Here is a 16,753-nt window from a genome sequence, read left to right on the forward strand (position 1 = left end):
CCGGGGATTTCTGGAGATGTCCGTTGCTATGCTATTGCTGAGTAAAGACTACTCCCTGATTCTGACCACATCCTCACATTTATGGTCTCAAGATGAGCCAGGTGAGTACAGATGACAAAACCAAAACCAATTCAACACACATGAACTCATATTACAAACTTTTTGTTCTGTAATAATTTTAGGTTTCTAAGACCTCACATTACAACTTGCTGTGATGTCTCCTTATTCTGAAATCTGAGACAGTCCCTCAGTCCTTGTTTTCTCATTATTTTGACACTTGACGAGTGCAGGTCAGTTATTTGGTAGAGTGTCTCACAATGTGGGTTTGTATGCTGTTTTATGATGAGATTAAGGTTAGGCATTTTGTGGCAAGAATGCCACAGAAATGATGTTGTATCTTTCTACTGAAGACAGGGGGGTGTGGATATGTCTCTTTACTGGTGCTGTTCATCTTGAACACTTGGTTAAGGTGGCATCTGCTAGATTATTGCAAAGCCACTATGTTTCTCTTCGTAATGGACAAATATCTTGGGGGAGATACTTAGAGACCATATAAGTACAGTTTCTCCTCAAACTTTTGCCCATTGATTTTAGCATCTATGGGTGAACCTTGCCTGCAAAAATCATTAGGGTGGGGTTTCCCTAGTGGTGGTTTTCTATTTCTCTCATTCCCTCTACAACTGGATTCCAAAAGGCTTTTATGAAACAAACCAATCAAGACAGTAAAAGTTTACACAGAAATTCTAGAGGCCTTTTAAGTATGGAAAGTTTTAGTTTGAGGTTTCTGGAATTCTTCAGTAACCAAAGGCAAATATTTCACGTGAAGAAATGTGATCACAAATGAAATGATGCTGCCCTTTGTGATTTCTCTGACGCACCAGGCGCTCCTGACCCCTTACTAAACAACTGTCTTGTATTCACCGCTGTCACTAACCTCCTCCTGCCCTCCTCCCTCAATGGCCACTGTTCCTCAGCATTCTTTACGAGCTCCTCTTACCCTGTCTATCTCACGTATGTTGACATTCTTCAGGATTCTACTCTTGTCACTCTGTATTCTTGTCACACTGTACTCTCCCCGGGAAACAGCAATTAAGCTGTTGCCAAACTATCAACTAATAAATACCTACATCCTCCTCTCGACTGAAAAATCTCTCAACTTGGATTTCTGAAGGGTCAGAAACTGAATCCACTCCTTCCCTCAAAAAACAACAACAAAAAAGATGTTCTCCTTGCAGCCCCTCTTTTACACATATCAATGATTACTACCAAGACCTATCTAGTTCCCTGAAACCCTGGGAGTCATTCCAACCTTCTCACTTTCCTTTACCTCTTCATGTGCGGCCACTCCTAAGTAAGAACTACTCACCTGTATAAATGTCTCTCAATCTGTCATCTCCTATTCCTTCCAGGCCTCGCTCTCATAACTTTCTAGTCCTTTATAGAAAATCTCCTACAATTACCTTTTTTTTTTTTTTTTAAGACGGGGTCTCGCTCTGTCACTCAGGCTGGAGTGCAGTGGCATGATCTCTGCTCACTGAAACCTCTGCCTCCTGGGTTCAAGCAATTCTCCTGCCTCAGTCTCTGGAGTAGCTGGGACTACAGGCACATGTTATCACACCTGGCTAATTTTTGTATTATTAGTAGAGACGAGGTTTCACCATGTTGGCCAGGCTGGTCTCAAATTCCTGACCTCAAGCCATCCACCTGCCTCAGCCTCCCAAAATGCTGGGATTACAGGCGTGAGCCACTGCGCCCAGCCAATCATCTTTCTAAAATGTGAATGTGATAACAATATTCCTCTGCCTAAAATCTTTCAATGACTCACTACAGTCTACAGAATAAAGTCCAAAATTCTTAACATGGCCATGATCTATCATTCACCCATGCATGCAGCCTTATCTCCTGTCATTCTCTCATATCCCACTTTTGGTGCCTGTACAGGCCAGTTGGTCCTAGCAGTGAAACAATTCAACATCCAGAGGTTAGAAGAACAGGCTCTGGAATCAGACCAATTAGTTCAAATCCCAGTTTGCTACAAAAGTCTCTGCCAAAACAAATTAATTACAGTTCCCAAAATGGGCCCCACACTCTCTCAAGCTTACAAACCTTTTTGCACACATTCTCTTTGCCTTCCACTGGGCAAACACCTACTAATCTCTCAGGCTCAGTGAGGATGTCTTCTTGTGCAAGTCTTCCTGAGCAGTCTGCATCCCTCAAGGGTGGAGCAGGATTATTTCTACTGCTACACCACCCACACAGTACCTCAGTTAGCTAGGGTCTGCCACCCTCTCCAGACTAGTTGGCTTTCTGATTCTGTGGGTTCAGCATCCACAGATTTAATCAACCATGGATCAAAAATACTTAAGACATAAATGATTGTGTGTACATTGAATATGTCCCAATTTTTTTTCTTGTTATTATTCCCTAAACGGTGTAGTATAACAATTATTTATATGGCATTTGTATTGAATTAGGGATTATAAGTAATCTAGAGACTATTTAAAGTATACGGAGGATGCGTGTAGGTTATATGCAAATACTATGCCATTTTATATAAGGAAATTGAGCATTGTGGATTTTGGTGTCTGTAGGGGTGGGGGTGTGGGAGTGTTTGTGCGTCCTGGAACCAATCCTCCACATATACCACAGATGATGTGTATGCTCCCTGAGGGCAGACTGGGTCTTAGCTACCACCTAATGACCATCTTCCTAGAGGGTGAAGGACAGTAAAACCACTTATTATTTAATATTTTCATGTGTAACCCTGTTTAAAAACAATGCCTCTTGCCAGAATAAGATTTTACTGCCTCTGGATAGATGAGAATGTGGGGATCTCCACCGCTATCGAAATGCTGCAAAAGCAAAGGTATCTAATTGCACTGACACATACCTGTAATCAACAGTTTAATGAAGCTAGTTGAATTCATTAATATAAAAAGCAGTTGCTATTAAAACAAAATCCTGGTTTTTTTCCTTTCAAACTGATAAATCGAACATTTTTGAATGCCTACTATGTACCAGATATTTGCACATGATTTCATTTAATTCCCATACCAAATCCCCAAAGCAGGATTATCTCCACTTAGTAAATGAGAAAAGTGAGGCCCAGAGAATAAAGAACAAAACCAAAATCATATCACCAGACAGAGCCAGGATTTGAACGCAAGTCTTGTGATTTGAAATCCTAAGCTCTTCCTTCTAGAGAACATTTATGTCCTCATAAAATTACAATTTTGAAAGTACATTACTGGAGAAAAATTTGATCCCCAAAATAAAGAATAAGATAATCATTCAGCCTAGTCACCTATGAAGTACTATTAGTAACATTCTTCTTTAAATCCTTGAAGTGGGCCGGGGGGAGACAGGCACAGAAGAGACGTGTCAGTAAACAAATAAATGAACACTAGGAAAAGAGACTGACCCAACCTTGGAATACTGGTAGCAATAATAATGACAGTAGTAATGGCAATAAACACTTATATAGTGCTTACTATGTACCTGGTGCTATTCTAAGAGCCATACATATACTATTCATTTAATCCTCACAGCAACCCTTCAAGGCTGGTATATTATCATATCCATTTTACAGATGAAGAAACTAGCACAGAGTTAAAGGGTCTTGCCCAAAGTAGCTACTAATCAATGTCAAAGCTGGGATTCAAACTCAGGCAGTCTGGGTCTTAAGTCCATGCTCTTCACCTCTAAAAATGAACCTAGAGAACTATGAAAATTTGGAAATTTCAAGATATAAAAAGAGGTAAGCAAATTCTAACAATTTAACCTGAGATTTAAAAAAAGCAACCCTAAATCAAAGGATGATACTTTGCAAAGTTGATGATACTGTGTACTTTTGCAAAGTTAAAGAAAAATCAGCATTTCCTGATGAGTTGTGGTAAATACTAAAACAAGTTAATTAAAGTAACTGAAAAAATCTACTTCTCTGAAGATCTTTAAAAATCAGACCCACATTTGTCTAAAGGGAATTTAATGACAGGCAGGTTCTAATAAGGATGTGGGTTTAACTACCTGCCTGAAACTGTCCTAAAACAAGTTAAGATTTTCTCTCAGTGTGCACCTGAATTACAGGCAGTCTCTTTGACACTGAGACTTTGTGTGATGATACTGTGTTTCACACACACACGGCAGTTACCAAGTCTAACAGTACAGCGAGGTCAGTTTCCACTTTGCTCCTTCTCGTATGTGTGCCCTTATAAAACTCTGTAAAGAACTCACAGGGGAGGGTTTTCCTAAACTCAGCAATTTCTCTATTTTCTCATAAACATTTTATTTCTCCTCTCATTTAAAAACTTTGTTAACATTCCCTGTAGTCCTTCACTTATATCTTTTTAGCATACTGTGTGCACATATGGCTCATGAAAATGGACCAATAAGACAATAACATTTTTATTTTTATTATTTTTTTTTAGATGGAGTCTCACTCTGTAGCCCAGGCAGGAGTGTAATGGCACGATCTTGGCTCACTGCAACCTCCGCCTCCCGGGTTCTCCTGTCTCAGCCTCCTGAGTAGCTGGGACTATAGAAGCCCACCACCACACCCAGCTAATTTTTGTATTTTCAGTAGAGACACCATGTTGGCCAGGACGGTCTGGATCTCCTGACCTCAAGTGATCCGCCCACTTCAGCCTCCCAAAGTGCTAGGATTACAGGCATGAGCCACTGCGTCTGGCCATAACATTTTTATATGTTTCTACAGAAATTAATTGTTAAAATTAATACAATTTCAACTATCTTTCGTTTTCTTATTTTTTCTCTTTCAAAGGAATGCATATATTATTTCACTCATCCATTCACAACAGTAGCACAAAAGTCAATGAAACTATATTTCCATTTTAGAATAAGAAAAACTGAGTTGCAAAAACCTTCAAATATTGTTTATTTTTCTGATCCTTAAAAACAGAATCATCAGAAGAAAAAGAAAAATGACATAACAGCCAGAATGAAAGAGAAGAGATACATACACAATATATGTTGACATTTTTTCCGAAAAGGAACTCACCGAAGTTTCCTGCCTTTGCTGGCTTTCCTATCTACTTTTTTGTGGATTTTGCTTCGTAACTTCTGGATTGCAAGCCACTGCCTGGAAAATTCACAAGCAATATTATGCATCATCACTAACAAAAATAGTTATACATATTGACAAATTGGAATTATTCTAACAACCTGCAGAAAGAAATCATCAACCTACATCAAGTTCCTTAAGATAGTTTGGGGCCAAACTGACTAATCAATTGAACAGGATTTGTGTAATGGTAAAACAGCAAATGGCAGCTGGGAAATTCTACAGCAAATTTGGTTAACAATGCTCCTTAGTATTTGGAGTTGCTGTGACAAGCATTAAATCTACCAGTCTGCAGGCAAACCCATCAAATTTAGTATAGCTGCTTGGGTTTTCTTTTAATGTTTTAGCTATGCAGCATGTTCTATTACTAATGTTGCAACTGCTGGTTGGTTTGAATGCATGAATTTTTAAAATCTAACTCTCCCTTTGGTAATCCTTCAGTGCTTTTTCTTGTGCTTTCCAATTTTTGCTAATTTTTAAATAATTATCCACTACTGATACTGATACTAGTTTTCAATTGTTTAATTTTATTTGTTTTAAATTGTTAATTTTCATTTCATCTATAAATACTTCAGTACGTGTTGCTATACAAGAGGAGATATAAGGACTCTTCTCCCCTCAATATAATCTCAATACCATTACCACATCTAAAAAAAAAAGTCAACAATAATTCTTTATTATCAAATATTCAGTCAGTCTTCACATTTCCTGGAATGTCTCAATTTTACAGTTGGCTTGTTTGGATCAGAATCCAAACAAGATTCACATATTCTGCAGTCATTTTAGATACGAAGGAATTAATTTTTCAATAAGGGATACTAGGCTAAGAAAATCTTCATAAATTGCTCATATGAACTAAAGCGAAAAAAAGAAAAAGAAGGAGAAACAGCAGCAGCAGCTAGTCATCTTACCTGATTTATACAACGAAAACTCAACACCAGAAAAAAAAAAAAAATCTAGGGAAATCCAATTACTGTAATCTTAATATAATCTTAATTACCATAATCTATTTTATTGTAAAGTCAGATAAATGTACAATATAATCACCACTTAAATGCAATTTGCTCTATCACATTAAATTTATAGTGAACAGCTCTCTATAACATTCCAGAGATAAACGAAACATCAACAACATCCTACCCTAAAATTCAAATAATATTTTACTCAAATAAAATTATTTCATCAACACAAATTTTTCACTGCTTTCTCGAAAGGCTGCTCTGCCTAGAATCCCATTCTGGCACTTGCAGCTTTTGTTTCCTTTCATGCTTTTGCAAATTATGGCTCATGGCTATTTAAATGTACACTATTCATTAGGTAGCACTCTAAATGCCCTTTCTATTTTCCAACCACAGGATGAAGCATACACACAAGAGCCTTCCTTCACTACTTTACATTCTGCCCTGACATCTGGGTAATGCTGCCACGTACCATTTCTAATTGTGCTGAAGCTTTTACTGAAGGGGTGGAGGTCTAAATTAGGGCAGACTCTAACAAAGCAGATTCGACTGAGAGCAAGGAACCTGTTGTGTGCAGTGCCATGTTCTGACAGCTGAGAGCTCACATTTGGGTGGCTGCTTTGTATCCACTGGTCAACAGATTGATATGGATACAATCACAACGCAAACCAGGGAGCAAAGAGCATCAGAAAGACTTGGGAAAACAAACTCTGAAAACAAACACATTGGTGTTTTATAATTTCTTTTCAAATTGTACTTTAGGCAATGTAGGGTAAACAATTAGTCACGTTTTCTTTCTAGCTCTTGTTATCTTGCTTAACTTCAATAATTATAGGACCAATCATTGCTTTGCAGGTAGACTTAAAGGAACTCAAGGGGAGAAACTATTACATAGGCTGCTTGCATGAACAGAAAGCTGTATCTAGATTACCTTCCCATGGCCACCTGATCGTTGGGATCCAAGGAGCTGGTCTTCCGTTCTATGAGTTCTCGAAGGAGCTAGGGGAAAAAGGAAAGCAATAAATTTATTTATCATCTTCCAGTACAACTGGTTTAAAAGGGCAGAGAAGGAATTCTGAATGGCATAGTGACAGCTCTAAAACCACAATCAATAAGGGACAACACAGTGGCAAGAGCATTACTGAATTCCCTTTAACCCTTTCATAGTTATATATCTTTAAAAAGGTGGCTCTAGCAGTAGCTGAGAACAGAAGTCCATTTGGAAGACTTATTGTACTGCAGTTCATTTCAAATACATCAATGAGTGTGCAACATTCCCTTCATTGTTTTTATGATTAGTTTTGTTCACTCCATCGATATCAATGGAGAATCTTTAAAAGGTCAGGTGGGAAGGGCCATGTGGCAAAAAGGGAAATGCATCAGCTCCTCACCAATAGGATAATGGTGCAAGGTTAACTTCTGAACTATAACCTCCAACAGTCAGAAAGGTCTTCCTCAGGCAAAAAGCCTTTACTGTTCGTAATTAAAAGTGTGCGCATCATCCTCTTGTTTCCCATACCTGCTACTCTACCACGCTTGGTATTAAGTGATTTAGCCACACATGATACCAACACATTCATAGCCAAAAAATTTTTAAGAGGGAGGGAACCTAAAGAAAGTCATTTGTATACTGCAAATATACCACAGAAGATTAGTCTCTCGTCCCATATAATAAACTCCATGGGAGTTATTCTAAATGACTCTTCTACTGTCATTTTAACCCTGACTCCACTGCACCCAGTTGAAATCTGCGTCTGTACCTTTCGTACAGACTTATGAATCTGCACTGAATCTTAAAAGTCCTGGGTGAAGAGAAGCAATGGTTTTAAAAGTTAAACACTAAAGGAGAAAAACCCTAAATTACGATAATAGAACTACAAGTACTATATGCAGAGAAAGAGAAACAGAGATTAAAATTCCAAAAATCTTCTGAGAGAAATTTAAGTGAAGACGCTAAGATAAACTAGTTCTGCTAATCATCTGTCAATAATCCAAGTTTGACCTTAAAACTTGTTTCTTCATAAAAATTAGCCATTATTTTGTAGGTGAGGCACGGTGGCAATAGAGATATTTCACCAAATCAAATAGCTGAAGCCTGTGGGAGGATGAAGAAACAGAAATAAATCCCTCTGAAAGCAGGTCTCTTTCTAATGTCATATGTTTATGTAAGTAGGCACTGGAAGAAGTAAAATAAATTTATAAAAATATTCACTTCCAAAAGATGAATCTTTATTGAAAAAGGGAAAAGGATATCTCAAATGCAATTAGAAAACCTCCCGTGATGTTTTTTCATTTGCTTATTTTGGACATTATTACCACAGCAATTATGTTTAAGAATGCAGGGACCAGAAGCCGCTGGTTTTATTATCACTAGAAAACAGCAAGCTATTTCTCTACCCTGTTTATCTGATTGATTCCCAACATCTTTCTGGCAGCCAATCTATCAGTTTATCTCTCCTACTTCATCACAGTCACTTCTGGCAGCTAAATACAAGATCCAAATCCAGTGTTACACAGACATACGACACAGTAAACCTATGTAACACTGCTGCTGTGTAAACAGCTGCCCTTAAGGCTAAGCAGAAATGGGCTTCTGGTTCCCAGTCAATATTCTGTCAGAAGCAAGGAGTAGGGGGAGTGAGAGGGAGTGGTTAATAATAATTATAAAGAAGAAATAAAAGAGAAAGAAAAATAAAAAGGAAGGAAAATAATGGAATAATTGCATTTCATTGCCCTTACCTTGTTCCAGCCACACAAAAGATTACAACAACCATTCCTGGTTTTCCTAATTTTCTCAGATCCCTTGAGACTGGGCAGTCAGGGTCACTGGGGAGGAAGTGCTCATGGAAGGCTGCCCCAGCACAACAGGGTGATCCTCGGGAAGAATATGCCCTTGCCGAAGGCTGGAAATTGGAGCTCACAACTGCAGTGGATCTATTACACTTGCAGTGGTCTCCACAATTCCAACACCAAGTTGGTGCAGCATTTACTTTCAAGCACTTTGTGTACTATATATAGTCTGAGCTGCATTTTCACACACAAGCGCTCTGTATGACTATTTTTACTCATTCATGACTTGGAAGATTGTTTTATTGGTCTATCTAGCTAGGTGTAGTTTATTCAGTCCAATATTTCAGAAGATTCTGTTGTGTCCATGGTAAGAAAAAGAAAGCAACAACAACAAAAAATACAGTTAAACAAATATTACTGTTTCCCACAGCTACCATTATCACTGGGTTTAAATTTAATTATAAAATTGCTTTCAAAAAAGTTGCTAAAAAAAAAAGATTTGAGGATATTGGCTGAAGAATTCAATTTTCTGATTTTAATTTGTATAGCTTTAACTTTACAAATAAACCTTTCTACTAAAATTCAAGTTTCTGATACAATTATTAGAGCCTTTTATTTCAACAATGATGATACAGTATTTGTAGTAATTTTCTATGTGATTTGGAAAATGGAGAGAGAGATAAAATGTTTTTGCTCTAGTCTGTTAAAATTCCTCCAGAGAATCAATTCAGAAAGGCTTGATTATACCTCTAGTCCTAGGGGAAAATCATAGATACAGTTAGGTTTTCAGGTCGGCCACAGAAACCTATTTAACCCATACCAATATACCTGAGGAACAGCACTAATAGTACTACTAAGCATCTAATCAACATTTATAATACTTTCACTAGAAAAAAATGCATGCTAGAAACAGTTAAAAATGGCAGATTGAACACATTAGTTAATCTCTTCTCAACCCCTTTAAGAGACAGTTGAGGAATAAAATAAATACTAACTTACAAGAAAAAAGAGAAAGGGAGAGCTAATGAGTGCATATTTTCATAAATTTTTCCAAGACAGTAAGGACACGCAGGAGTTATCACCCAAATGCCCAGAGTGAATAAAAGTGAAGATGAAGCCAATTGTATTAGGCTGCAGAATTCCTGTGAGGATCAGCTCTCTGGCAGTTACCACGCAAGGTGGGAAAAAGAGAAGGAACAGAACCACTTGGCCCTTCTCCATTATCCCACACGGCCAAGTGACTAACCACCTCTACCATCCACCTCCGCTCACGAGAAAAAAGAAATTTTATTCTTTGGAAAAACTGAACCACAGAAGTTCCAGAATAGAGGATACCAGGCAAAGAAGGCTGGAATGAGGTACAAGGGAAAAGCTCTATGTTACTCTCTGAAACCTCTCCCTTTCTCCCACCTTATTTGTAGAAAGCTAACAGCCTATTCTATAATTTCCTAGTTAGGAAAGCAGAGGAGCCTTTTCTGGAAGAAACTGAATGGTGTCTGCCCTCCCACCACCAAAATTAGATTTCGAAGTTGCTATGGTCTTCTGCATGTGTCCCCCAAAATCCATATGTTGAACATACTTAATCCTCAATGCAACAGTATTGGAAGGAATGGCCTTTGGGAGGTGATTGAGTCACACAGGCTCTGCCCTTGTGGATGGGATTAGGCATCCCTCTAAAAGGGCATGATGGAGGAAGTCTGTCCCTTTTGCCTTTCCACCTTCTGCCACATGAATTCCCTCAGGAGAATTCAGCATCAAGGCACCATCTTGGAAGCAGAGAGCAGCCTTCACCAGACAACAGAAACTGCCAGCTTCTTGTTCTTGGACTTTACAGCCTCCAGAACTGTGAGAAGTAAATTTCCATTCTTTTAAAATTACCCAATCTGTGGTATTTTGCTATAGCAGCACAAACAGATATATACAAAACAAAGCAAACAAATACAAATTCTGACATCCAAGGCTACTCTAACAAAGAAGTCAATTCACAACATAATTATATTTAAAGAAGCCAAAAAGCTCTGCCCAAGTTTCAGAGATTCCAAATAATAAACTTTAATGCTTTACTCTTAAATATGAACAGACAGTTAAGGATCACCTGCATCTGAGGGAATCCTCATGCAGAGACCAAACAAGTAGAAAAGAGACCCGAGGAAGCAATGCAGAGAACAAAGTAAATGCTTAAAAAGGAGAAAAAAAACTCCAAACTTACAATGAATATCCCAGAAGTGGGAGAGGGTATACTTTGATAAGAGCAGGATGCTGTGAAAAAGACTAAAATGAAAAATTAAACACTAAACAGAAAAATTTAAAAAATCCAACAGAAGAACTTAAAGATGAATGAAAATCTCTGATATGAAACAAAAAGCCAAAAAGCAAAAAGATAATATCCCCTTGTTTATTTGCAAGACAAGACAAAAATTTAGAGGATAATCCAGAAAGTCAAACATCTAACAAACAAAGGTTGGGAGAAAATGTTTGAAGCAATACTGAAAATTTTCCAAAATCATAGAAAGAACAGGAATACACCTGCAAAGACCTAGTGCAATGAATAAAAAAGGGCCTTTGTCAAGACACGTCATCATGAAATATAGAACACCAGAGGTCAAGAGAAGATCCTAAGCAGTTAAAGAAAAAATAGGTTACATATAAACAGGGTGACCATATGTCCCAGTTTACCAAGAAAGTCCCAGTTTACACCTGTTGTCCTAATATGTTGTCAGGCTAGCACCTTACATGTCCCAGTTTTGATAATAAATTATACAGTCACGCTACATATTAAAGAATGGAAGTCTGAATGGGAAAACACATCTCAATAGCAAGAGCAGATAGCAGAGGACAGCAAGGTACCTTCAAAATTCTATGGAAAATGACTTCCAGACTCAAATTCCACATACAGCCGCCTTATTATTATTATTATTGAGACAGTCTTGCTCTGTCACCCAGGCTGGAGTGCAGGGGTGCAGTTTCGGCTCATTGCAGCCTCTGCCTCCTCAGCCAAATTATTAACCAAGTATAATGAGAGTTACATAAATGCATTTTTCAAACACGTAAGGACTCAACAATTTACTTTCTATGTACTCTTTCACAGGAAGATGTACTTCAGTAAATGAGTATACAAAAATCAAGACATAAGATATTAGAAAAGAGAGGTCTAACTCAGGGAAGAAGCAAAGGCAAGTCCCAGGAATACAGCCAGCAGGCCTGGTGTGCAGACATGCCAGAAGAGTCCAGAGAGCTCTAGGATGAGGTCTCAAAGGGGCAAAAGCAGAAGAGAGGTGCAAAAGGATAGGTTATTTTATATATTCAAGGCATGTGGAGTACACAGGGTAAAACAGCAATAGTTACACAGAAAACTAAGCAAATCTTTTAAAAACAAGCATTATTAGCCCTAGGAAAAAACAAATTTGTAAGAAAAATGTAATCATAATATAGCGCTTGCTCCTATAGTTGGGATGTTTGTCCCCTCCAAACCTCATGTTGAAATTTGCTCTCAATGTTGGAGGGGCCTAATGGAAAGTGTCTGGGCCATGGAGGTGGATCCCTCATGCATAGATGAAAGTCCTCCCTTGGTTGTGGGGAGTGAGTTCCCGCTCTATTAGAGCCCAGGAGCTGGCTGTTGAAAAGAGCCTGGCATGCCTCAGTCCTCTAGCCTCCTCTCTTGCCACATGATCTGTGCACATGCCAGCTCCCCTCCGCCTTCCTTCATGACCAGAAGCAGCCTGAGGCTTCCACTTTAGAAGCCCAATCTTCCCAGGAGCAGAAAAGTGAGCCAAAGAAACCTTTTTTCCTCAAAAATTACCCATTCTCAGGTATTCCTTCATAGCAATGCAGAACAGACTAAGACACTTGAGAATAACATTTACTTGTAATAATAATGTAAACACTGACTGACAGTCATCCTAGCCGATATGATACATTCTCATTGCAGCTTTGATTTGCATTTCCCTAATGGCTAATGATGCAAAGCATCTTCCTGTGCTTACTGGCCATTTGTATATCTTTACTGGAGAAATGTCTATTCAGACCCTTTGCCCATTTTAAAATGAGGTTATTTGTCTTTTTGTTATTGAGCTGTAAGAGTTCTTTATATATTCTAGATACCAGTCCCTTACTCATTTCCCTCCTGTAATGTCTTCTCGCTTTCTTGATAGTATCATTTGAAGCAGAAAAGTTTTTAATTTTCATATAGTCCAATTTTTTCTTTTGTCATTTGTATTTTTGATTTGTATCTAAGAAACCATTGCCTAACCCAAGGTCATGAAGCTCTACTCCTATGTTTTCTTCTAAGAGGTTTATAATTAATAGCGCAGCTCTTATATTTAGGTCTGTGATCCATTTTGAGTTAATTTTTATATATAGTGTAAGGGAGGGGTCCGACTTCATTCTTTTACATGTGGACATCCAATCATACCATTTGTTAAAAAGACTATTCCCCACTGAGCTGTCTTGGCACCCTTGTTGAAAAACCAAGTAATTTTAAAAGCATTTTGGTTTTATGACCACATATTCCTTGGCTTTCTGAATTTGTGACCCAGAGTTATTGATTCCTACTTTTTAGGCTTCCACAGTTCATAGCCACAGATGCTTGAGATGGAAAAAGCTTGGGGCAACCCTCTATCGAACTTACTTGGCCTCGCTGAGTCAGGGTTCCTCAAACTGCCTCACTGGGAGATACAAAATCAGACTCAAAGGATTGAGTTTACTTTTCCTGTAAATTCCCTCTCTCTCCCACAAGAATTCTTAGTGAAAATATATCTATTTTTGCTCTACCTCCTGCTTTACCACTTTTTTGGTTCTCAGCTCCCTAGTATTTCAAGTTATTCCCAAAAGGGCCGGGCGTGGTAGCTCACGCCTGTAATCCCAGCACTCTGGGAGGCCGAGGCAGGCAGACCACTTGAGGCCAGAAGTTCGAGACCAGCCTGGCCAAGATGGCGAACCCTGTTTCTAGTGAAAATTAGCTGGGCATGGTGGCACATGCCTGTAATCCCAGCTACTAGGGTGGCTGAGGCAGGAGAAATTGCTTGAACTCGGGAGACAGAGGTTGCAGTGAGCTGAGATTGTGCCATTGCACTCCAGCCTGGGCAACAGAGTGAGACTCCAACTCAAAAAAAAAAAGTTATCCCCAAAAGAAGTCACTTGCAATTTTTATACACCATATTTGAGGCATACAAAAAATAAACTGCATATACTACAATTTCAAATAGTTGGGAAGGAATTACTATACACACCTATAGTACAAAATTGGCACAAAATGACCCACTCCCCAACTGTATGTTCCCACTCCACGTTGCCCATTCACTCCCGAACAAACAGCTCCACCACCTAATATTTCTGCTTCCATTATGCTACTCAAACAACCTGTGCTAAGGTCTCAAGATCTCCATGTCTAATGGGCATCTGGCACTACTTGTCCTATTAGACTTCTTGAAGCAGCAACTGACAATGGATGTTCTCACCTCACCGAAACACTCTTTTCTTGGTATCAGTGAGGCATTTCTCTGCCTTTACTCCACATTCAGTCAGCCCCTCTAGGCAGCCATTAAATGCCGCCACTCCTCACGACTCAGTTCCAATCTTTCTTCTCTTCTCATTCCACAGGGTTTCCCCCCAAGAACTTCCTTCTGTTCTCAAGGCGTCAATGACCTAAGAGTTATCCCTGGAAATTCCTCTTCCCTTACATCCAATATCTCATCTATCTCAAGTCTTATATTCACGAATTTGTCCACTTTTCTCCATCTTCACTGCCTCCACCCAGTACTATCATCTTCGTTCACCCCATACTTTTTTTTTTTTTGAGGCAGAGTCTCGTTCTGTCACCCAGGCTGGAGTGCAGTGGTGCTATCTCTGCTCACTACAACCTCCACCTCCCGGTTTCAAGCAATTCTCCCACCTCAGCCTCCCGAGTAGCTGGAATTACAGGCGTGCGCCACCACGCCAGGCTAGTTTTTGTATTTTTAGTAGAGACGGGGTTTTTCCATGTTGATCAGGCTGGTCTCGAACTCCTGACCTCAGGTGATCCACTCGTCTTGGCCTCCTAAAGTGTTGGGATTATAGGCGTAAACCACCATGTCCGGTCCTCATACATATTTTTTGAGTACACTGGAGAAACAAGAATAAAAGAGACATGGTCTCACCTGAGGCAGTGTAATGATTTCCTCTCATTTACTCTTATCCCTCCTCCATTTTTGTTTCCTCATTGTACTCAGAGTAGTATTTTCAAAAAGCAAATGTGTCAGGACATTTAACCACTAGGTCCCTTGTACCACTAGGCCCCTTGTCTACCTCTCCAGTCTAACCCACCTTCCGCCTCTGTGTTGCAGTCCCACCAGGCTTCATTCTGTATGTGAAATGCTCTGTGGGCCCTCACACCAGAGGCTGTTTCTGCATATGCACTGTGGGAACAGGCTTCGCTAGCCATTGACCTCCCACGCCTCCTCCTCTACTCATTTGTTAAATCGCTTCATCATCTCTTCCTGAGGGAAACCTTTCTTAACCACAGCTGCACTCACACACACGCACCATACTTTTGCTGTTCTTACTATACATTGCACTCATGGACTCCTTGATGAACGTCTACTTCCTCCCCTTGCTGACTGTGTGCTGTGTGACAGCAGAGACTCCATCTGAACACAATCGCCACTCCATCCCCTGCAGGGACCCCTTGAAGGAGCTAGCTCCATATATACACAGAGGGGAAAACAATTATTATTATTATTATTATTTTGAAACGGAGTCTCGCTCTGTCGCCCAGGCTGGAGTGCAGTGGCGCGATCTCAGCTCACTGCAAGCTCCACCTCCTGGGTTCACGCCATTCTCCTGCCTCTGCCTCCCGAGTAGCTGGGACTACAGGCGCCCGCCACCACGCCCAGCTAATTTTTTTGTATTTTTAGTAGTGACGGGGTTTCACCATGTTAGCCAGGATGGTCTTGATCTCCTGACCTCGTGATACACCTGCCTCGGCCTCCCAAAGTGTTGGGATTACAGGCGTGAGCCACCACGCCTGGCCGGAAAACAATTATTTCTGAGAGAAAATACCAAATTTGTGTTTGCTTTATCATTTCTCCCACCACACACACATACCGTTTCAGTGTTTTTACACAAAAGGAGTCAATATACAATAACCTGGCTCTAATCCAGGCTACTATTATCTACCTAGGAATAGAGAAACCTATCTATTTTTCGTCAGTTGTTTTTGAACATATCTTTGCCACTGCCATTTTCAATGAAATGACTTCCCCACACAATATTCTTCTCACAAGTCTTACATAGGCCAGGTGACCTACACAACAAACACATAGACTGGTCTATTTAACAAACCTGGATGGTTTTAAGTGGATGAGAATTATCTTTTCCCCCCAGCCCCCATTCCAAGAGTACTTGAATTTAAAACAAACAAAAAACATTTAACTGGGGCCAGGCACAGTGGCTCACACCTGTAATCCTAGCACTTTGGAAGGCCGAGGTGGGTGGATAACCTGAGGTCAGGAGTTCGAGACCAGCCTGGCCTACATGGTGAAACCCCATCTCTACTAAAAATCCAAAAAAAAAAAAAAAATTAGCGGGGCATGGTGTCAGATGCCTGTAATCCCAGCTACTTGGGAGCCTGAGGCAGGAGAACCACTTGAACCCAGGAGGTGGAGGTTGCAGTGAACCGAGATTGCGCCACTACACTGCAGCCTAGGCAACAAGATTGAAACTCCGTCTCAAAAACAACCAAGACCCAAAAACCAAACCAAAACAAAAAAGCCATTTAACTATTTAAACTCATTCTTTGACTATTAAAATGATACAGACCTACGCTCCCTCTTTCCTAAAGGAAAAGGTCTATATAATTTTAGATACAGACCTCCCTCTTTCCCTCGCTCCCAACATTTCCTAAAGGAAAAAGTTGGTTCTTCTCAGGAAATGAGAGCAAGTACATCTT

At 39.7% G+C, this 16,753-nt stretch overlaps 1 protein-coding gene and 1 long non-coding RNA gene across 8 annotated transcripts in view; both read right to left on the minus strand.

Annotated features, from left to right (window-relative positions):
• AATF (apoptosis antagonizing transcription factor) overlaps positions 1-16,753 on the minus strand; it is a 370,250-nt gene that overhangs the window by 30,261 nt on the left and 323,236 nt on the right. For 6 of the 7 annotated variants that reach the window (XR_013405814.1, XR_013405813.1, XM_077969533.1 and 3 more), the window contains 2 exon segments: positions 6,971-7,038; positions 5,018-5,098 (listed from right to left, as the gene is read on the minus strand). Coding sequence is in view for 5 of the 7 variants with exons in the window: in XM_077969533.1 (XP_077825659.1) it covers positions 5,018-5,098; positions 6,971-7,038 (149 nt within the window). In the remaining 2 variants the exon portion in view is untranslated. 7 annotated transcript variants of the gene reach the window in all.
• Positions 13,045-13,906, minus strand: LOC144335479 (uncharacterized). Its single transcript, XR_013406361.1, has 2 exons — positions 13,804-13,906; positions 13,045-13,681 (listed from the first exon to the last, which is right to left on the minus strand). It is a non-coding gene; the product is annotated as an uncharacterized LOC144335479 (long non-coding RNA).

This window comes from Macaca mulatta, chromosome 16 (assembly GCF_049350105.2).
Source record: "Macaca mulatta isolate MMU2019108-1 chromosome 16, T2T-MMU8v2.0, whole genome shotgun sequence".
In the NCBI taxonomy this organism is placed as follows: domain Eukaryota; kingdom Metazoa; phylum Chordata; class Mammalia; order Primates; family Cercopithecidae; genus Macaca; species Macaca mulatta.